Source organism: Oncorhynchus mykiss, chromosome 18, assembly GCF_013265735.2.
Source record: "Oncorhynchus mykiss isolate Arlee chromosome 18, USDA_OmykA_1.1, whole genome shotgun sequence".
NCBI lineage: Eukaryota > Metazoa > Chordata > Actinopteri > Salmoniformes > Salmonidae > Oncorhynchus > Oncorhynchus mykiss.
In genome coordinates this window covers 60484932-60508418 of record NC_048582.1, presented here as the reverse complement: position 1 = coordinate 60508418, position 23487 = coordinate 60484932, and the positions used below count along the sequence as shown (strand labels likewise).

Sequence of the window (23487 nt, the reverse complement as noted above, 5' to 3'; positions counted from 1 at the left end):
CGTTGGTGGATCGATAGATTGAGTGACTTTCTTTCCTTGTTCTAGATTGTTCTGGAGAACAGCAGTCGAGAGGACAAGCACGAGTGTCCGTTCGGCCGCAGCAGCATCGAGCTGACCAAGATGCTGTGTGAAATCCTCAAAGTGGGAGAGCTGCGTGAGTCTTTATTGGTATTAACTACCCTCCCCTCAACACCTGCCTGGTGTCATATCATTGCCTCGCTATTAGATCATAGTGTGCTTATAGGGTCGTATTCACAGACAACCAAACAGACCGAAACGGGGAGGGATTACCTGAAGTTGTCCAATAATAAATGTTTGTTTTCGTTTCCTGTTGCTACGATGAAAACGTTTTTGCTACGACCCTGATTTACTGACAATGGCGTTCTGTGGATTGTATGGGTGCTGAATACCAGATATTATCTGTGAACTGATGAAAGTATTTGAACGAGTTTTTGTCTTGGTTAGTCACATTCTATGGTCCTCTGAATACAAACAACCTAAAAAAACACCAAGGAAACAAATACAAAGTACTACGGTACCTGGAGTGTTTCTCTGTGGCCACATTTTTCCTCGTAAATCTCCAAATCTGATTGGCTTGTGCTTGGTAAATGTAGCTCAAGCAGTCACATGTTCTCTGAACTACTGCAGATTGTGTGACTCAGCTCTCTCCATTGACTTCTAACCCTGTTGATTGTTAGTGGAGGAATGGGTTGGAAAGGGCACTTTTGATATACAAGGGTTAAAAGCATCTTAGCCTGTTTTCACATTAAGCCCAGCCATATTCATTCAGACAGAGAGAGGGATGGAAATACCCTCCAGAGCATTTTACTGTCTCAGTCAGACTAGAAGAGTAAACTCTGTCTCCTGCAGTGAAGATAAAGGGACCCATTATACTTTGTAATTGTGCTGGAGTTCATCAATTCTTGATGAAGTGAGTAGACTTCAAGTGAGCCCTATTCCCCCTCCTAATACACTGAATCAGCCTGGGACTCGCACTCCCGCAGGGGAAAAAAAGCTGGGTCATGTTCCAGTCAAGAAAAAAGAAAGACTCCCTACACTTCTACACCCCTTATCCACTCCTTAGCCTCCTCTTCAACCTTACATGATGTACTATCTCCTAACTTCATCTTAGTGGGATGGAAAGGTTGTAAATGTAGCCTACCTAAAAAAAAAAAAAAATTTTTTTTAGAAGTGATACTGTGTTATGAAAAAGAGACCACCTCTTGGTAAATCAAATCAAATTTTATTTGTCACATACACATGGTTAGCAGATGTTAATGCGAGTGTAGCGAAATGCTTGTGCTTCTAGTTCCGACAATGCAGTAATAATCAACAAGTAATCTAGCTAACAATTCCAAAGCTACTACCTTATAGTAGTAGCGTAAGGGGATAAAAGTGTAAGGGGATAAAGAATATGTACATAAAGATATATGAATGAGTGATGGTACAGAGCGGCATAGGCAAGATACAGTAGATGGTATTGAGAGCAGTATATACAGTGCCTTGAGAAAGTATTCGGCCCCCTTGAACTTTGCGACCTTTTGCCACATTTCAGGCTTCAAACATAAAGATATAAAACTGTATTTTTTTGTGAAGAATCAACAACAAGTGGGACACAATCATGAAGTGGAACGACATTTATTGGATATTTAAAACTTTTTTAACAAATCAAAAACTGAAAAATTGGGCGTGCAAAATTATTCAGCCCCCCTAAGTTAATACTTTGTAGAGCCACCTTTTGCTGCGATTACAGCTGTAAGTCGCTTGGGGTATGTCTCTATCAGTTTTGCACATCGAGAGACTGAATTTTCTTCCCATTCCTCCTTGCAAAACAGCTCGAGCTCAGTGAGGTTGGATGGAGAGCATTTGTGAACAGCAGTTTTCAGTTCTTTCCACAGATTCTCGATTGGATTCAGGTCTGGACTTTGACTTGGCCATTCTAACACCTGGATATGTTTATTTTTGAACCATTCCATTGTAGATTTTGCTTTATGTTTTGGATCATTGTCTTGTTGGAAGACAAATCTCCGTCCCAGTCTCAGGTCTTTTGCAGACTCCATCAGGTTTTCTTCCAGAATGGTCCTGTATTTGGCTCCATCCATCTTCCCATCAATTTTAACCATCTTCCCTGTCCCTGCTGAAGAAAAGCAGGCCCAAACCATGATGCTGCCACCACCATGTTTGACAGTGGGGATGGTGTGTTCAGCTGTGTTGCTTTTACGCCAAACATAACGTTTTGCATTGTTGCCAAAAAGTTCAATTTTGGTTTCATCTGACCAGAGCACCTTCTTCCACATGTTTGGTGTGTCTCCCAGGTGGCTTGTGGCAAACTTTAAACGACACTTTTTATGGATATCTTTAAGAAATGGCTTTCTTTTTGCCACTCTTCCATAAAGGCCAGATTTGTGCAATATACGACTGATTGTTGTCCTATGGACAGAGTCTCCCACCTCAGCTGTAGATCTCTGCAGTTCATCCAGAGTGATCATGGGCCTCTTGGCTGCATCTCTGATCAGTCTTCTCCTTGTATGAGCTGAAAGTTTAGAGGGACGGCCAGGTCTTGGTAGATTTGCAGTGGTCTGATACTCCTTCCATTTCAATATTATCGCTTGCACAGTGCTCCTTGGGATGTTTAAAACTTGGGAAATCTTTTTGTATCCAAAGCCGGCTTTAAACTTCTTCACAACAGTATCTCGGACCTGCCTGGTGTGTTACTTGTTCTTCATGATGCTCTCTGCGCTTTTAACGGACCTCTGAGACTATCACAGTGCAGGTGCATTTATACGGAGACTTGATTACACACAGGTGGATTGTATTTATCATCATTAGTCATTTAGGTCAACATTGGATCATTCAGAGATCCTCACTGAACTTCTGGAGAGAGTTTGCTGCACTGAAAGTAAAGGGGCTGAATATTTTTGCACGCCCAATTTTTCAGTTTTTGATTTGTTAAAAAAGTTTGAAATATCCAATAAATGTCGTTCCACTTCATGATTGTGTCCCACTTGTTGTTGATTCTTCACAAAAAAATACAGTTTTATATCTTTATGTTTGAAGCCTGAAATGTGGCAAAAGGTCGCAAAGTTCAAGGGGGCCGAATACTTTCGCAAGGCACTGTACATATGAGATGAGTATGTAAACAAAGTGGCATAGTTAAAGTGGCTAGTGATACATGTATTACATAAAGATGCAGTAGATGATATAGAGTACAGTATATACATATCCATATGAGATGAATAATGTAGGGTATGTAAACATTATATTAGGTAGCATTGTTTAAAGTGGCTAGTGATATATTTTACATAATTTCCCATCAATTCCCATTATTAAAGTGGCTGGAGTTGAGTCAGTGTGTTGGCAGCAGCCACTCAATGTTAGTGGTGGCTGTTTAACAGTCTGATGGCCTTGAGATAGAAGCTGTTTTTCAGTCTCTCGGTCCCAGCTTTGATGCACCTGTACTGACCTCGCCTTCTGGATGATAGCGTGGTGAACAGGCAGTGGCTCGGGTGGTTGTTGTCCTTGATGATCTTTATGGCCTTCCTGTGACATCGGGTGGTGTAGGTGTCCTGGAGGGCAGGTAGTTTGCCCCCGGTGATGCGTTGTGCAGACCTCACTACCCTCTGGAGAGCCTTACGGTTGTGGGCGGAGCAGTTGCCGTACCAGGCGGTGATACAGCCCGACAGGATGCTCTCGATTGTGCATCTGTAGAAGTTTGTGAGTGCTTTTGGTGACAAGCCAAATTTCTTCACCCTCCTGAGGTTGAAGAGGCGCTGCTGCGCCTTCTTCACGATGCTGTCTGTGTGGGTGGACCAATTCAGTTTGTCTGTGATGTGTACGCCGAGGAACTTAAAACTTACTACCCTCTCCACTACTGTTCCATCGATGTGGATAGGGGGGTGTTCCCTCTGCTGTTTCCTGAAGTCCACAATCATCTCCTTAGTTTTGTTGACGTTGAGTGTGAGGTTATTTTCCTGACACCACACTCCGAGGGCCCTCACCTTCTCCCTGTAGGCCGTCTCGTCGTTGTTGGTAATCAAGCCTACCACTGTTGTGTCGTCCGCAAACTTGATGATTGAGTTGGAGGCGTGCGTGGCCACGCAGTCGTGGGTGAACAGGGAGTACAGGAGAGGGCTCAGAACGCACCCTTGTGGGGCCCCAGTGTTGAGGATCAGCGGGGTGGAAATGTTGTTGCCTACCCTCACCACCTGGGTGAAGAAGAGGGTTTGGAAAGACTTGTACTCTGAGTCTGCATTGTCATCCAAAACCTCTGGAATTGAAATCCAAACCTTAAAGCGTATATCCTATCTCTGATTTCCTTTGGGATTCAGCTGTGAACTCTCCGTATTAAAATCGCATGTCAGTTTTGACCTAGACGCTCGCTCATGCATGGTTCTGGTTAGTTTGTGGTAACTCTGCACTCTAACTTTAATGGCCTTTATACTCATTAATATTGATGGCCATGGAAGGAGTCATGCAGAGTTGGGTTGGGTTGGGGTCAAATCCATTTTAAGTCAGTCATTTCAAGAAGTCAATGGCAGTGTTCAATTGATTCGTTGATTTTCAATCATGAGTTGAAAACTGCCATTTATCTTCAATGATTTAGAAATGATTTTATATCAATGATTTATAAATTATTTATAAATCCATACATTGAATTCAGTTAGCTTTCTGATTTGATGAAGTTCAAATGAGATCGAGCCCAAAGCCTGGCGTGAGGTGTTAACAGGGGCTGAAACAGCTCAGAGGGGGGAGGAGGGCCCTGTGTGTTAGGTGACACCCTAGGGGTGAACCCCCCGCCCCTCTCCTCTCCATCTGTCTGGAGGTACGCTCCACTGGTCTGTGTCTGACAGGCTTGTCTCTTATCACAGTCTGGAACACGCACAGCTTTTTTTTCTCCTATTTTTGTGCCTACTGCCTACTTGGCATGTGTCCCAAGCAAAAAATATTTAATGTCATTGGCAAACACCTGGTGTTATAATTGTTGAATAAATTAAATGTATAATTTTGTCCTAAATGTTTTTGTTCATGTTGGTCACATTTTTGTTTGTGTTCAGACATGCTATATGTGTGTAAAAACCTCATGGTTGTGGATGTCTTATCCTCTCTTCCTCGAGCGTTAAATGTTGACGACTACTGTACACTACAGTACCCTATGTATAATGGCTTCACTAAGCGGATGGATGGTATATGGGGCTGGCAGGTAGCTGTCCTAGAAGAAATCACATTTTATTGGTCACATACACATATTTAACAATGTTATTGTGGGTGTAACGAAATGCTAAAGAAAGATGCTGAATAACTAATGGCATGGAATTAGTGGAACCCACCAGAACCCCCCCAGTCCATGTCAAGGCCTGGGACATGACATATTCCAGACAGAGAAAGACACTGAGGGTGAGGAGGGGGGGGGGGGGGGGTACGGGATGACAGTGACACTAAATATTATTTCGTAGCCAGGCATATACAATGAGTGTACAAAACATTAAGAACACCTTCCTAATATTGAGTTGAATATTGAGCAACCCCTTTTGCCCTCAGAACAGCCTCAATTCATTGGGGCAGGGACTCTACAAGGTGTTGAAATCGTTCCACAGGGATGCTGGCCCATGTTGACTCAAACACTTCCCACAATTGTGTCATGTTGGCTGGATGTCCATTGGGTGGTGGACCATTCTTGATAAACACAGGAAATTGTTGAGTGTGAAAGACCCAGCAGCTCCTGACACAAACCTGTGCACCTGACACCTACCCCGTTCAAAGGCACTTAAATATTTTTTATTTCCCATTCACCCTCGGAATGGCACACAATCCATGTCTCAATTGTCTCAAGGCTTAAAAACCCTTCTTTAACCCGTCTCCTACCCTTCATCTACGCTGAATTGAAGTGTATTTAACAAGTGACGTCAAGGGATCATAGCTTTCACCTGGATTCACCTGGTCAGTCTATGTCATGGAAAGAGCAGGTGTTCATAATGTTTTGTGCCCTCAGTGTACAGCAAAGAATTTTATTAGTGACAAGATGACGACATAGAATTTGGCATCATATTCAGTCTCAATGCAAACCAACAGACAGAAGCTTAGCATTTTAAAGTGTCATTATGACACTTGGGAGTTGCACTCAGTATAATTCAACAGAGCATCCAAGCATATGGAAATTAGGAGGGAAATGGAAAAAGCGAGGTTTAATGTTCACAAATTGAGGTAATTATTGGAAAGGAGTTGGGACAGGATGGGTAGAGGTAGTTAGTCATTCTGAGCTCTCGCTGCAGCCTAGGACGTCTCTAAATTATTTACTGTAAAAGTGTGAGGGCAGAGACAGACGCAACCCTCCACTGACACCAAAACAGTGTTAAATTAAGTCCGAAAGGGAAGCAGTGGCAAAATTCTTCATTAAATAGTAATGGTCTGCCTTCTTAAAAAAGTGAAAATGAAAATGAAACACTCTGGTGTTAGCGTGGAGGAGAAAGAAACATTCAAAGCCATAGCTCTTTCTCTTCACGATAAGGAATTAATCTCTGCGCCAACCGTGACCATTTTTTTTTCTCGGATCATTTACTTTCGTTTGCGGCCGTGAAATGCCAATAAACCTCCGGTGGGTTTTGGACTTCTTAGTTCCCCATCTACCCAGGCTAATCACACAACAGGATTCTGGCAGTGCTTGGGCGTCTTGAGGCCTTTTTAGTTTTAGCCTATAATTCTCCATCCCCTCTGTCCCTCCACTATCCCATCCCACTCTTTAATAGAGCAACACCTCCATCCCAAATAGCACCCTATCCCCTATATTCTTGCTGCTGGTGAGTCTCTGATCCACCTCTATGCAGACGACACCATTCTGTACACCTCTGGCCCTTCTTTGGACACTGTGTTAACAACCCTCTAGACGAGCTTCAATGCCATACAACTCTCCTTCCGTGGCCTCCAATTGCTCTTAAATACAAGTAAAACTAAATGCATGCTCTTCAACCGATCGCTGCCTGCACCTGTCCGCCCATCCAACATCACTACTCTGGACGGTTCTGACTTAGAATATGTGGACAACTACAAATACCTAGGTGTCTGGTTAGACTGTAAACTCTCCTTTCAGACTCACATCAAACATCTCCAATCCAAAGTTAAATCTAGAATTGGCTTCCTATTTCACAACAAAGCATCCTTCACTCATGCTGCCAAACATACCCTTGTAAAACTGACCATTCTACCGATCCTCGACTTCGGCGATGTCATTTACAAAATAGCCTCAAATACCCTACTCAATAAATTGGATGCAGTCTATCACAGTGCCATCCGTTTTGTCACCAAAGCCCCATATACCACCCACCACTGTGACCTGTACACTCTCGTTGGCTGGCCCTCGCTTCATACTCGTCGCCAAACCCACTTGCTCCATGTCATCTACAAGACCCTGCTAGGTAAAGTCCCCCCTTATCTCAGCTCGCTGGTCAACAGAGCAGCACCCACCTGTAGCACGCGCTCCAGCAGTTATATCTCTCTTGTCACCCCCAAAACCAATTCTTCCTTTGGCCGCCTCACCTCCCAGTTCTCTGCTGCCAATGACTGGAACGAACTACAAACATTTCTGAAACTGGAAACACTTATCTCCCTCACTAGCTTTAAGCACCAGCTGTCAGAACAGCTCACAGATTACTGCACCTGTACATAGCCCATCTATAATTTAGCCCAAACAACTACCTCTTCCCCTACTGTATTTATTTATTTATTTATTTAGCTCCTTTGCACCCCATTATTATTATTTCTACTTTGCACATTCTTCCACTGCAAATCTACCATTCCAGTGTTTTACTTTCTATATTGTATTTACTTTGCCACCATGGCTTTTTTTTTGCCTTTACCTCCCTTATCTCACCTCATTTGCTCACATTGTATATAGACTTACTTCTCTACTGTATTATTGACTGTATGTTTGTTTTACTCCATGTGCAACTCTGTGTTGTTGTATGTGTCGAACTGCTTTGCTTTATCTTGACCAGGTCGCAGTTGTAAATGAGAACTTGTTCTCAACTTGCCTACCTGGTTAAATAAAGGTGAAATAAATAAATAAAATAAAAAAATATGGTGAACCTCTTTTGACGATAGGGGGAAAAGGGTCCCATTTGGGACACACCCCTTGGCTTATACCTTGAGGTCATTGTAGCCTACTGCCATTTTAAATCGGGTGCTGTGGCTTAATATCCCCCACTCAGACAACAACACCACCACAACAACCGCCGCAGAGCAGATTGCTGGGTCAGAGCTCGTATGAAGGACGCAGGGTATTCTGGAACATTCTCAAGTCAACAGATCAGTTTGAAAGAACATTTTCTCTGTTTTCCTTCCTGGGAACTTTGGTGCCAGACGGCAACGACAACGTGCATTGCACTTTAATGTTTCCATTTGACCCGAGGTTCAGTTACTGCCACAGTCGCCACCATAAATAAATATTGTTTTGGCACTTCTCTTGTTTGTATTTATATATTTGTATGCAGATGTGTGGTGAGCAGGTTGGGAGTTAAGGGGTATGCATGGGGCTTGTTTGGGCGAGCTTGCTGGGCTTGCTCCCTGTGTGTGTGTGTGTGTGTGTGTGTGTGTGTGTGTGTGTGTGTGTGTCACCTTGCTGCTTGGCTCTGTGTGCATTATTCATGTTCCCTTCCAGGGGTCCCCTCTCCTCCTCTCCAGCACCCCACCGCAGATCTTAAAGATTTATTGTCAGCAGCCCAGCATGTTTCCCCAGAACCGGTGTTAATGGAACGTCTGGTGGGCGGTTGGGCGAGCGGGCATGCGGTCAGGCGGGCCGCGTCTCTCTCTCTATTTCTCTTTCTTTCTCTATTTAAAAGGCCCATGTAATATTTATGACGTTATTTAGATTGCCGGGTGGTAGTGGCAGTGAAAAGTGTCCTGGTTATTGATTCATGGCATTTCCTCTCCTTCAGACACAGGACAGATTGTATTTGTGGGTTCAGAGAGGAGAGGACAGGAGAGACAGGACTGGGCAGTTCTCAGAATTACCATGGCCTTCTCCATACCTGTCTCCTGGATGCTGGTATCATTCTGTAGAGCGAAGCGTAGAACTTGACTTTTTAAGGTAGTTTACGATTGAGCCAACATGCAATGTCTACCGTGAATCCTCTCTGAAGTAATGCCTAAGCTTTAGCTCATCGGGTTAACACAGTCTTGTGACCACAAACCAGTATGAATCATGTGATGTCAGTTTTGTCTGACTGTTTGGAATTGAGTGATGTCATCAGCTGTTACCTGTGAGGTTGTTCCCCAGTCATGGTTGATCCCTCCGAGGCTCCTCTCTGCTGTGTGCTTGTGAACTCAGCAGGGTCTCAAACTGATTAGCAGTAACACATCCTTAAATAAATAAAGGTTAAATAAACACACACACACACACAGTCCCACAGTCACACACAGTCACCTACCTGATTGTAGGTGTGCTGTGATGTGTTTGGAGTCTGTTAGTAAAATGCCACAGGGGATACTCCAGTCTTCTCCTTTGTGAAGCAGCATTGTCAGCCAGAGGTACGGACACACACACAAACAGTGAGAGATGGAGTGAATGTCTTCTTGGTCTGCCTCCAAGTGAGAAATTGGCATTGAACAGGGAAGGAGTTTGTTCTACTCTCCCTAATGATTAGCCAAATAAAATGCTATTTGTTGAATAAATGATCAGAGACCAAAGTATTTGAGTTTACAGACTGCTGCTGTGTGGATGAAAGCATACACAAAGTTTAGACAATATGTTACATTTCCTCTTACTGGGTTCACTTAGTGCTTTATAGCTTACTTTCATCATTGGTGGGATCACTTCCAGTACACAGACAAGCAGTTACTACAATTGATTAAAGAGTGAAACCCTGGCCAATGGAGAGTCAGGCCTGGTTAGAATGAAACCCTGGCCAATGGAGAGTCAGGCCTGGTTAGAATGAAACCCTGGCCAATGGAGAGTCAGGCCTGGTTAGAATGAAACCCTGGCCAATGGAGAGTCAGGCCTGGTTAGAATGAAACCCTGGCCAATGGAGAGTCAGGCCTGGTTAGAATGAAACCCTGGCCAATGGAGAGTCAGGCCTGGTTAGAATGAAACCCTGGCCAATGGAGAGTCAGGCCTGGTTAGAATGAAACCCTGGCCAATGGAGAGTCAGGCCTGGTTAGAATGAAACCCTGGCCAATGGAGAGTCAGGCCTGGTTAGAATGAAACCCTGGCCAATGGAGAGTCAGGCCTGGTTAGAATGAAACCCTGGCCAATGGAGAGTCAGGCCTGGTTAGAGTGAAACCCTGGCCAATGGAGAGTCAGGCCTGGTTAGAATGAATTCTGCCACTGAGAAGGTCATCAATAGGTTTGATGCTAGAACTTCAGAGAATCTGATCATTAGCTTAAAAGAATGATCCTATTTGAAGTGACTAGTTAAATCCTGTGGTTTTAGCCAGTAAATCCTCTTACGGATGTTGTAGCGGGTGAAGAGGATGAGACTAAAGGGGTGGAAGGAGTAAAAGGGTGGATGATGTACATTTTCTAAAGCGGTTTATCTTCCCACTTTGTCCCCATCTCTTCCTTCATCCGCTCTGATCTAACGGGACTTGACAGGTGAAAGCTGCACGGTCTAATCCCATCCACTCCTTATCACCAGAGCTTTCCCTGACTGTTATTTTCCAAGGAACAACTCTGGGGTCGTAGTTACAGCCCACAACTATAGCGCCTGGGTATTCCTGGTAAGGTCACACGGTGAGGACAACACCACTTTACACTTTTGAGACGGATCCCATCTACAATGAGCGTAGTAGCTCTTCCATGTGCTGAAAACAAGCAGATATTTGAAAAGACAGCGAGCACATACACAAGCATGGGTTGTTTTCTACCGACTGCTAATGCAGTGGAATATAAAGTAGAAAAAACTGTGTGCTCATTCCTCAGCTCTGACAAAATGCTTGATGTAGATTAAATGCATTGTAATGTTGAGATTGCTCCAACATATTGTTTCTTCTTCTTCAGAGCAGGAAATAGACTAGTGTTGGCTTTGTGTGTGAGACAAGAAGAATCCGAGTTTGTTTGTTCTGTCCGGGACAGCTGTTGGTAGTAGACTGTAAGAGATGTGTGTTTATTTGCATACGTTACGTTTCTCTATTCCTCTGTATTTGAGGATGGCTGTCGCATAATGAAAAGATGTGAAGAACGATTTGAAATAATAATTCACCGGAATAAGAATGATTTTGATTTGTCTGCTTCTTATTTCTGAATTGGACAGGGCTGTGTGGTTTAAAATGGATGTGTGTATTTCTTCGTTCAGGAATAATTTTGTCTGTATTCGGGCACGGCTGTCAGATGTGGAATAATAGATGTTGGTTTTTCTCATGAGAATGATCTGATTTCTCTGCCTGTGTTTCTCATGAGAATGATCTGATTTCTCTGCCTGTTTTTCTCATGAGAATGATCTGATTTCTCTGCCTGTTTTTCTCATGAGAATGATCTGATTTCTCTGCCTGTGTTTCTCATGAGAATGATCTGATTTCTCTGCCTGTTTTTCTCATGAGAATGATCTGATTTCTCTGCCTGTGTTTCTCATGAGAATGATCTGATTTCTCTGCCTGTTTTTCTCATGAGAATGATCTGATTTCTCTGCCTGTTTTTCTCATGAGAATGATCTGATTTCTCTGCCTGTTTTTTTTTCTCATGAGATTGATCTGATTTCTTGTTAACAAACTACAGTTTTGGCAAGTCGGTAAGGACATCTACTTTGTGCATGACACAAGTCATTTTTCTAACAATTGTTTACGGACAGATTATTTCACTTATAAATCACTATCACAATTCCAGTGGGTCAGAAGTTTACATCCATTAGGTTGACTGTGCCTTTAAACAGCTTGGAAAATTCAAGAAAATGATGTCATGGCTTTAGAAGCTTCTGATAGGCTACTTGACATAATTTGACACAACCTGTGGATGTATTTTAATTTATTTTATTTTAACTTTAGTTAACTAGGTGAGTCAGTTAAGAACAAATTCTTATTTTCAATGACGGCCTAGGAACAGTGGGTTAACTGCCTTGTTCAGGGGCAGAGCGACAGATTTGTACCATGTCAGCTCGGGGATTCGATCTTGCAACCTTTTGATTACAAGTCCAATGCTCTAAACACTAGGCTACCTACCACACCCAAGGTCTACCTTCAAATCCAGTGCCTCTTTGCTTGACATCATGGGAAAATCAAAAGAAATCAGCCAAGACCTCAGAAAAAAAATCATTGTAGACCTCCACAAGTCTGGTTCATCCTTGGGAGCAATTTCCAAACGCCTGAAGGTACCACGTTCATCTGTACAAACAATAGTACGCAAGTTTTAACACCATGAGACCACGCAGCCGTCATACCGCTCAGGAAGGAGACGCGTTCTGTCTCCTAGAGATGAACATACTTTTTGTGCGAAAAGTGCAAATCAATCCCAGAACAACAGCAAAGGACCTTGTGAAGATGCTGGAGGAAACAGGTACAAAAGTATCTATATCCACAGTAAAATGAGTCCTATATCGACATAACCTGAAAGGCCGCTCAGCAAGGAAGAAGCCACTGCTCCAAAACCGCCATTAAAAAAGCCAGACTACAGTTTGAAACTGCACATGGGGACAAAGATCGTACTTTTTGGAGAAATGTCCTCTGGTCTCATGAAACAAAAATAGAACTGTTTGGCCATAATGACCATCGTTATGTTTGGAGGAAAAATGGGGAGGCTTGCAAGCCGAAGAACACCATCCCAACCGTGAAGCACGGGGGTGGCAGCATCATGTTGTGGGAGTGTTTTGCTGCAGGAGGGACTTATGCACGTCATAAAATAGACCGCATCATGAGGCAGGAAAATTATGTGGATATATTGAAGCAACATCTCAAGGTAAAGCTTGGTTGCAAATGGGTCTTCCAAATGGACATGACCCCAAGCATGCTTCACAAGTTGTGGCAAAATGGCTTAAGGACAACAAAGTCAAGGTATTGGAGTGGCCATTTCAAAGCCCTGACCTCAATCCTATTGAAAATTTGTGCAAGCAAGGAGGCCTACAAACCTGACTCAGTTACACCAGCTCTGTCAGGAGGAATGGGCCAAAATTCACAAAACTTATTGTGGGAAGCTTGTGGAAGGCTACCCGAAACGTTTGACCCAGGTTAAACCATTTCAAGGCAATGCTACCAAATACTAATTGAGTGTATGTAAACTTCTGACCCACGGGGAATGTGATGAAAGAACTAAAAGCTGGGAAAAATGATTCTCTCTACTATTATTCTGACATTTCACATTATTAAAATAAAGTGGTGATCCTAACTGATCTAAGACAGGGACTTTTTACTTGGATTCAATGTCAGGAATTGTGAAAAACTGATTTAAATGTAGTTGGCTAAGGTGTATGTAAACCTCTGACTTCAAATGTATATTAGGGTGTATGTGAGCTGTTGTAAGTCTCAGTCTCTGGTCTGTTGTTTTAACCACACTGGGTTACCTGCCAGCCCTGATAACTCTCCCTGTCCAGTCAGTCACCTTCTCGCCATCTAATACATCTTAACCCGTCTTGTAGACTCTTCTCTTCTCCACGCACTACTGAAGAGTCCTGAACAGTTACTACTCTATACCTTGCATCAAACCATGTACGTGTGTGATAACTGATCGTCTTTCTTGACCACAACTGTGTTCAAATATTTAAGTCCTGCTGTTTTAAAGTTTGTAATTGCCAACATGGCAAGAAATACAACTGATCTTACTCAACTGAGTTCTCACATTAAACACAGCATTAAACAACAGTTCTGTTGATGACAAGGGGAATGGAAACTCAGCTGTTCACCATGGATGAGTCCCAAATTAAACCCTATTCCCTTTGTAGTGCACTTCCTTTGACCAGGGCCCGCAGGGAGCAATGGTACCCCATTGCCTTCATAGTGCACTACTTTTGACCAAATGAAGTACTATAAATGGGGAACAGGGTGCAACTTGGGACAAAAGTATCCTCCTGCCAGCGTGGACACTGACTGGCCCTGCCACTGACTGGCCCTGCCACTGACTGGCCCTGCCACTGACTGGCCCTGCCACTGACTGGCCCTGACACTGACTGGCCCTGACACTGACTGGCCCTGACACTGACTGGCCCTGACTGACACTGACTGGCACTGACTGACACTGACTGGCACTGACTGACACTGACTGGCACTGACTGACACTGACTGGCACTGACTGGCACTGACTGGCACTGACTGGCACTGACTGACACTGACTGGCCCTGACACTGACTGGCCCTGACACTGACTGGCCCTGACACTGACTGGCCCTGACACTGACTGGCCCTGACACTGACTGGCCCTGCCACTGACTGGCCCTGCCACTGACTGGCCCTGCCACTGACTGGCCCTGACACTGACTGGCCCTGACACTGACTGGCCCTCACACTGACTGGCCCTCACACTGACTGGCCCTGCCACTGACTGGCCCTGAAAGGTGTTGCTGATGCTGTGTCTCACATACACACACACAAACTCCCCTTGTCGCAAGTTGACGTCCACGTAGGGCTGGGCGATATGGCCTAAAACTCATATCTGCATTTTTTTTGTTCAAACTTATTGGCGATTCACAATATATATCTCTTCTTAATGTTTTCTCTAAATAAGCTTTGTTGTAAAGGTAAAATACACTGCATTTAAAACAGTCAGCAATAATCTAATGAATTCCAAGCTTGTGAAATTATACAGAGGCTGAATATATTCCTTCCACAACCATAAGATCCACTAATCATTTCATTATTTTATCAAAATAGTTGTACCTGCTTTTTTCTTGCAATAACCACTGATCTGGCTTTCAGGTCTGACTATAAAAATGCTATTTTTGTTACAAATTAACCAGAACCATGCATAATGCACATTCACTAATAATGTAGCAGGCATTATAGAAAATTAACACTGGTTTCATAAACAGTCTCTCAAGCACAAGCCCACGTGCTATTGAGTAGCCAACTAATATTTATATTTCAAGTTTAGCCAACTTGGATCCAAGTATAATTTCACAAGCTCTGAATTCCGCTAACAAAGGGAAACAGTTAATGTTATGAACAGAACTTTATGGCCGTCTCCAACTGTTTGAACAGCCTGTCAGCCTGTCCACTTTGTTCAGATGTTGAAATCAAGTGGACTACCTTGTTTCTCAGAATGAGAACGAGTTGCCAATTCCTTATATAATTGTTTTAAGCTTTATGCTAAGCAACTAGTATAGCAATCCTTATTTGACTAAAATGCTGCTAGCGATATGTGATACCATTATGCACTTGCAACTAACTGTGCATTCATTTTCCAGAATGAATGTTCATTCAGTTTTAGTAGTGTCTGCTCTGCTCCAAATTTGAGGAGTTGAGTTATAAACAGGGTAACTCCTCTATTACAGTAAAATAATGTCCCAATGTGTGTTGGTGTCCATATGGCCGATTCTGTTGGACCAAACCTCAAATGCAAATAGCAAGTTAACAGTTTGACAGAGAGAAGGAAGTGATCAATCATCTTTGTTGTTGTGAATGGTAGGGGGAGGGGCTTGGGAGAAAGAGGAGACGCGAGAGGTTTCACTCGCCAAAATCTGTCAAAGAAACCCAATGTTTCTATGTGCTTATTTTGAACCTAAGCTTATCGCCTGCCTTCCCACCTTGGGGACAACGACTCCCATTGTTCGAGTGGAGACATGAGCATCTAGTCATTACATACAGATCTCTGGTGTAAATGGGAAGGTACACAGCACAGAAAGAGTGAACGAGACGAGACCAAAAATACAACATGAGAACAAGCCGACATAAACACTCATTAAAATGAAAAATAAAAAAAAACATTGATTCTGCAAAACAGGCATTTGGAATATCGCGGGAAAAAAACATACATTTGAATGAATCGAATTCATTCAATATATTGCACAGCCCTACGTCCAGGCCTGCTGGCGTGGTAATTGGAGTGAGGAAGACACATTTTCAGTGTATATTTGTCATGCTGGTTCCCTCCCTCGCTCCAAGGTGACTCTCCTCTCTGTGTTCCTCCTCTTGTTTCTCTCTCCCTTTAATCTCACTGGGCTCAGACAGATGTCAGGAAGGCTCTCTGCCTGCAGGTCCCACACTCACACTGTCTTTTACCTTCTCTCACACACACATTTATGCTCGCTCCCTTTCTCTCACACACACATTTATGCTCGCTCCCTCTCTCTCTCGCACACATTTATGCTCGCTCCCTCTCTCTCTCGCACACATTTATGCTCGCACCCTCTCTCTCTCGCACACACAACACACCAACACCCAGACACACACTCTCTCCCTTTCTACCCCCTCTTCCTCTCCTTTCTCTCTCTCTCCCTGTCTGTCACCTCGCCCCTCCGTGGTCATATCTGTGTGGCTAGTGTTTGCTCTGTCTGTTGAGCTCTAATTAGCTATGTCCAGACAGGCGTCAATGTTCTGGAGCCTTCGTGGCCCGCCTTGAAATCAAACAGAAGTCTCTGAGATTACAACTTTTACCTCCAGGGCACCGACCACCCAGTCACAGCTGAGGATAGATACGAGATGGGTTGTGGTATCTGACATTCCCAGAGCAGGCTCAAGAAAAACGTTTTTTTTTTTGTCCATTAAAATAACATAAAATTGATCAGAAATACAGTGTAGACATTGTTAATGTTGTAAATTACTATTGTAGCTGGAAACTGATGATTTTTTATGGAATATCTACATAGGCGTACAGAGGGCCATTATCCGCAACCATCACCCCTGTGTTCCAATGGCACATTGTGTTAGCTAATCCAAGTCTATAATTTTAAAAGGCTAATTGATCATTAGAAAACACTTTTGCAATTACAGTTGAAGTCAGAAGTTTAGTTGGACTCATTTTACTGTGGATATAGATACTTGTGTACCTGTTTCCTCCAGCATCTTCACAAGGTCCTTTGCTGTTGTTCTGGGATTGATTTGCACTTTTCGTATCAAAGTACTTTCATCTCTAGGAGACAGAACGCGTCTCCTTCCTGAGCGGTATGATGGCTGCGTGGTTCCATGGTGTTTATACTTGCGTACTATTGTTTGTACAGATGAACGTGGTACTTTCAGGCGTTTGGAAATTGCTCCCCAGGATGAACCAGACTTGGAGGTCTGCAATTTCTTTTCTGAGGTCTTGGTTGATTTCTTTAGATTTTCCCATGATGTCAAGCAAAGAGGCACTGAGCTTGAAGGTAGACCTTGAAATACATCCACAGGTACACCTCCAATTGACTCAAATGATGTAAATTAGCCAATCAGAAGCTTCTAAAGCCATGACATAATTTTCTGGAATTTTCCAAGCTATTTAAAGGCACAGTCAACTTAGTGTATGTTAGCTTCTTACCCACTGGAATTGTGATACAGTGAAATAATTTGTCTGTAAACAATTGTTGGAAAAATGACGTGTAATGCACAAAGTAGATGTCCTAACCAACTTGCCAAAACTATAGTTTGTTAATAGGAAATTTGTGGAGTGGTTTAAAAACAAGTTTTAATGACTCCAACATAAGTGTATGTAAACTTCCGACTTCAACTATATTATGCATGTATGTATATGTGTGTGTATATATATATATATATATATATATATATATATATATATATATATATATATATATATATAATATATATCTATGTGTGTGTGTGTGTGTGTGTGTGTGTGTGTGTATATATACACACACACACACACACACACACACACACACACACACACACACACACACACACATACACAGTACCAGTCGATTTTGGACACACCTACTCATTGAAGAATAATAGTGAAGACATCAAAACTATGAAATAACACATATGGAATCATGTAGTAACCAAAAAAAATGTTAAACAAATCTAAATCTATTTTATATTTGACATTCTTCATAGTAGTCACCCTTTGCCTTGATGACAGTTTAGAAGCTTGATGGCCGTTTGTTCTTTAGAGGATGTCGCTATATGGTCTATTTCTGTTCGAGTCTAACCTCTTGAAGAAACAGAGAGACAGACACACACACGCGCACACACACACACAGAACTGACTGAAGGGAAATAGTCAAATAGTGTACCAATGTCCCAGGATATCTGGGTCTGTCAGATTTAAACTGTATATTTACAAATCACTGTGTTCCATTCTGTTTGTGCATTGCTGCTTATGGTAACACTTTGTTATGCAATAATGTATTTGTTCCATTCTGTTTGTGCATTGCTGCTTATGTAATACTGTGGTATGTAGTAATGTGATGGGCGTTACTGCTTATGTAATACTGTGGTATGTAGTAATGTGTTGGGCGTTACTGCTTATGTAATACTGTGGTATGTAGTAATGTGATGGGCGTTACTGCTTATGTAATACTGTAGTATGTAGTAATGTATTTGTTCTATTCATTATGTTGTGACACACCCATTACAAATCCAAATGTATCAAGTGTTGTAAGAATCAAGACTTTGGGGCGTAACTCTTCAATACAAAGGTCATTATCAGTTCTCACATTAGCTTCTGACTTCCCTTGCAGGCCATATTCTCCTTATTAACAGAGTTAAGATGTTTTGTCATCATATCGCTTGTCACGTGTAGAATGGCCCAGATTTAATTTTTTATCTCTTCAATTATTTGTTCTGCGTGGGAGAATTGTGTTGGTTAGATTTAAATATTCAGTTACCATTCAGGAGACATTACCCTAGTTGGAGAGTAACAGTATGAATAATACAACGTGAAGAAAAAAATGACTTCTCTGCATGGGGATGGAAAGGTCAGGTTGTTCAGACACTATGAACATGTTATGAACATGTTATAACCATGTTCTGAACATGCCAGCAAATGTCACCTGAGGTGTGTCTGTGCACTGTTGGGGATAGTGGGAGGGAGGATGTTACAGAACATTCAGATAGAAAAGTATTGAGTAGAACGTTTAAAAAAAAAAATGTTTTTTAGATTGAATAGGAAATCGTGTCGGCTCTATTCATTCTATTTCTATCTGCAATGTTCCGAACATTTCACATGACTGAATAGACTCCAGGATGCATCACAAAGTAGAGAGCTCCAGGACTGCAGCTCTGCAGCCACCCTGTCCCAGTGTATTGAGAGTGGAGCGCCAAGTCTAGGTCCAAAAGGCTTCTAACCCCAAGCTGAACAGCTCATCAAAAAGCTACCCCGTTTTTTTTACATTTGTTATTTTTTTACACTGCTGCTACTCGCTGTTTATTATCTATGCATAGTCGCTTTACCCTTACCTACATAAAAAGTCCTACAAGTTTTCTTGCTGATTGAAATATATCAAAATCACAATGTTCTTTGTCTAAGGTGTTAGTCGCAATATCACTGAAGAATGTACAACACCTTCAGAAAGTATTCAGACCCCTTGACTTTTTCAAAATGTTGTTGTTACAGCCTGAATTTAAATTTGATTAAATTTAGTTTTTTGTCCCTGGCCTACACACAATACCCGATAATGTAAAAGTGGAACTAGGTTTTTTGAAATGTTTAAAAATGTATTAAAAATACAAATCTGAAAAGTATTTAACCCCTTTGTTATGGCAAGCCTAAATAAGTTCAGGAGTAAACATTTGCTTAACAAGTCACATAATAAGTTGCATGGACTCAATCTGTGTGCAATAAGTGTTTAACATGATTTTTGAATGACTACCTCAAACCTTGTACCACACACACACACACACACACACACATCAAAATGATCTGTAAGCTCCCTCAGTCGAGCAGTGAATTTCAAACACAGATTCAACCACAAATACCAGGGAGGTTTTCCAATGCCTCGCAATGAAGGGCACCTATAGGTAGATGGCCAAAAACATTTGTTTTTTAAATGCAGACATTGAATATTCCTTTGAGCATGGTGAAATTACTAATTACACTTTGGATGGTGTATCAATACACTCAGTCACTACAAAGATACTGCCATCCTTCCTAACTCAGTTGCTAGATAGGAAGGAAACAGCTCAGGGATTTCTTCATGAGGCCAATGGTGACTTTAAAACAGTTACATATTTTAATGGCTGTGGTAGGAGAAAACTGAGGATAGATCAGCAACATTGTAGTTACTCCACAATACTAACCTAATTGACAGAGTGAAAGTAAAGAAGCCTGTACAGAATAAAAATATTCCAAAACATGAATCCTGTTTGCTACAAGTAATACTGTAAAAAATGTGGCAAAGCAATTAACTTTTTGTCCTGAATACAAAGTGTTATGTTTGGGGAAAATGGTTCAGTCTGCTTTCCACTTGACACTGGGAGATGAATTCACCTTTCAGAAGGACAATAACCTAAAACACAAGGCCAAATCTACACTGGAGTTGCTTACCAAGAAGACCGGGAATGTGGCTGTTTTGACTTAAATCTACTATGTCAAGACCTGAAAATGGTTGTCTAGAAATGATCAACAACAGAGTTTGAAGAATTTCGAAAAAGAATAATGGGCAAATGTTGCATCAGACCAAAGGACATATTTCCACCGGTCTAATGTCCATTGCTCAGGTTTCTTGACCCAAGCAAGTCTCTTCTTATTATTGGTGTCCTTTAGTACTGGTTTCTTTGCAGCAATTCAACCATGAAGGTTTGAATCACACAGTCTCCTCTGAACAGTTGATGTTGAGATGTGTCTTTTACTTGAACTCTGGGAAGCATTTATTTGGGCTGAAATTTCTGAGGCTGGTAACTCTAATGAACTTATCCTCTGCAGCAGAGGTAACTCTGTTCTTCCTTTCCTGTAGCGGTACTCATGAGAGCCAGTTTCATGATAGCGCTTCATGGTTTTGCAACTGCCCTTGAAGAAACATTCATGTCTTAAAGTAATGATGGACTGTTGTTTCTCTTTGTTTATTTGAGCTGTTCGAGCAATAATATGGACTTTGTCTTTTACAAAATAGGGCTATCTTCTGTATATCACCCCTACCTTGTCACAACACAACTGATTGTCTAGAATGCATTAAGAAGGAAATACATTTTAACAAGGCTTGCCTTGCTGGTGATACTGTCAGTGATATAGTTAGAATTCAAGGCACACTTAACCGGTGTGCAAAGCTGTCATCAAGGCTAAGTAGATGGCTACTTTGAAGAACCTAAAAGATAAAATATATTTTGATTTATTTAACACTTTTTTTGGTTACATGATTCCATGTGTTATTTCATAGTTTTGTTGTCTATTATTCTACAATGTAGAACATTGTCAAAAGAAAGAAAAAACCTTGAATGAGTAGGTGTGTCCAAACATTTGACTGGTACTGTATGTAAATTAAATATTTCTAAAAGCATGTTTTCACTTTGTCGATATAGGGTATTGTGTGTAGATGTGTGAGTGAAAATATATATTTAATCCATTTTAAATTCAGGCTGTAACTCAACAAAATGTGGAATAATTCAAGGAGTATGACTACTTTCTGAAGGCACTGTAGATGGATTGAGCTGAGAAACCAGATTTCACTCTCGGTGGGGAGTTTATGATGAATCCGGTAACCCAATAAACACACAGTGATTTCTCCCTCCCAGTGTATGTAATGCAGTCTAATGCAGTCTAATGGCTGAGGACAGGGGGGGAAACAAGGGAGGAAAAAGGATGAGAACAAGTGAGAAATGAGGCAGGAAAGAGGTTGGAAAGGAGGAGAAGGAGTGAGAAACAAGGGAGAAGGAAGGAGCCATTCCCTTTAATCACCACATGAAGCCTCCCATCAGAGTCGTGCAGTATTCAGAGCCTTCAACCTCTCCCACAGCCTCCCACAGAGTCATACAGTATTCAGAGCCTTCAACTTCTCCCACAGCCTCACATCTGAGTCATGCAGTGTTCAGAGCCTTCAACCTCTCACACAGCCTCCCACAGAGTCATACAGTATTCAGAGCCTTCAAACTCTCCCACAGCCTCCCATCTGAGTCATGCAGTATTCAGAGCCTTCAACCTCTCACACAGCCTCCCGTCAGTCATACAGTATTCAGGGCCTTCAACCTCTCCCACAGCCTCCCATCAGAGTCATGCAGTATTCAGAGCCTTAAACCTCTCCCACAGCCTCCCACAGAGTCATACAGTATTCAGAGCCTTCAACCTCTCACACAGCCTCCCACAGAGTCATGCAGTATTCAGAGCCTTCAACCTCTCCCACAGCCTCCCATCAGAGTCATACAGTATTCAGAGCCTTCAACCTCTCACACAGCCTCCCATCAGAGTCATACAGTATTCAGAGCCTTCAACCTCTCACACAGCCTCCCATCTGAGTCATGCAGTATTCAGAGCCTTCAACCTCTCTCACAGCCTCCCACAAAGTCATACAGTATTCAGAGCCTTAAACCTCTCACACAGCCTCCCATCAGAGTTTTGGCATATTCTGAGCCTTCATCTTCTCACACAGTACAGGAGAATAACTCTGTCTCTGTTGTAGATGCATGTGGAAATGTTAACAGAAAAGGCCCATAGTGTGTGTTCACATTCTAGATCATTTAAGAACTTTCCCTGTCAATTCAAATAAATTCTTTAGGAGCCCCCCAAGTGGCACAGCGATATAAGGCACAGTGGCACAGCGATATAAGGCACTGCAGCGCAGTGCTAGAGGCGTCACTACAGATCCGGAGTCGATGCCAGGCTGGGTCGCAGCCGGCCGCGACCGGGAGACCCATGAGTCGGCACATAATTGGCCCAGTGTCGTCCAGGTTAGGGAAGGGTTTGGCCAGCCGGGATGTTCTTGTCTCATTGAGCTCTGGCGGCTCCTGTGGCAAGCCGGGCGCATGTACGCAAACACGGTCGCCAGTTGGACGGTGTTTCCTCCGACACATTGGTGCAGCTGGCTTCCGGGTTAAGCGAGCAGTGTGTCAAGAAGCAGTGCGACTTGGAGTTGCAGCGATGGGACAAGACTGTAACTACCAATTGGATATCACGAAATTGGGATGAAAAAGGGGTAAAAAAAAATACAAAAGGAAAGCATCATTAGACTCTAATCTATGGATTTCACATAACTTGACAGGGGCGCAGCCAAGGGTGGGCCTGGGAGGGCATAGGCTCACCCACTTGGGAGCCAGGCCCAGCCAGTCAGGATTATTTTTTCTCCCCCCAAAATATGGCTTTATTACAGACAGAAATACTCCTCAGTTTCATCAGTTGTTTGGGTGACTGGTCTCAGATGATACCGCAGGTGAAGAAGCCAGATGTAGAGGTCCTGGGCTGGCATAGTTACACGTGGTCTGCCAAATTCTTTAAAATGTACATTCATTTCTCTGGCAACATCTCTGGTGGACATTCCTGCAGTCAGCATGCCAATTGCTCGCTCCCTCGAAACTTGAGACATCTGTGGCATTGTGTTGTGTGACACAACTGCATATTTTAGAGTGGCCTTTCAAGTCCCAGCACAAGGTGCACCTGTGTAATGATCATACTGTTTAATGAGCTTCTTGATATTCCACACCTGTCAGGTGGATGGATTATCTTGGCAAAGGAGAAATGCTCACTAACAGGGATGTAAACACATTTGTGCACAGAATTTGAGAG

At 42.6% G+C, this 23487-nt stretch overlaps 1 protein-coding gene across 6 annotated transcripts in view; it reads left to right on the top strand.

The window, feature by feature from the left end:
* Window positions 1-23487, top strand: part of LOC110496650 (engulfment and cell motility protein 1) — a 178870-nt gene that overhangs the window by 95500 nt on the left and 59883 nt on the right. For all 6 annotated transcript variants that reach the window (XM_036953435.1, XM_036953432.1, XM_036953433.1 and 3 more), the window contains one exon: window positions 46-154. In XM_036953435.1, coding sequence (XP_036809330.1) covers window positions 46-154 — 109 coding nt within the window. The remainder of the gene's footprint in view (window positions 1-45; window positions 155-23487) is intronic.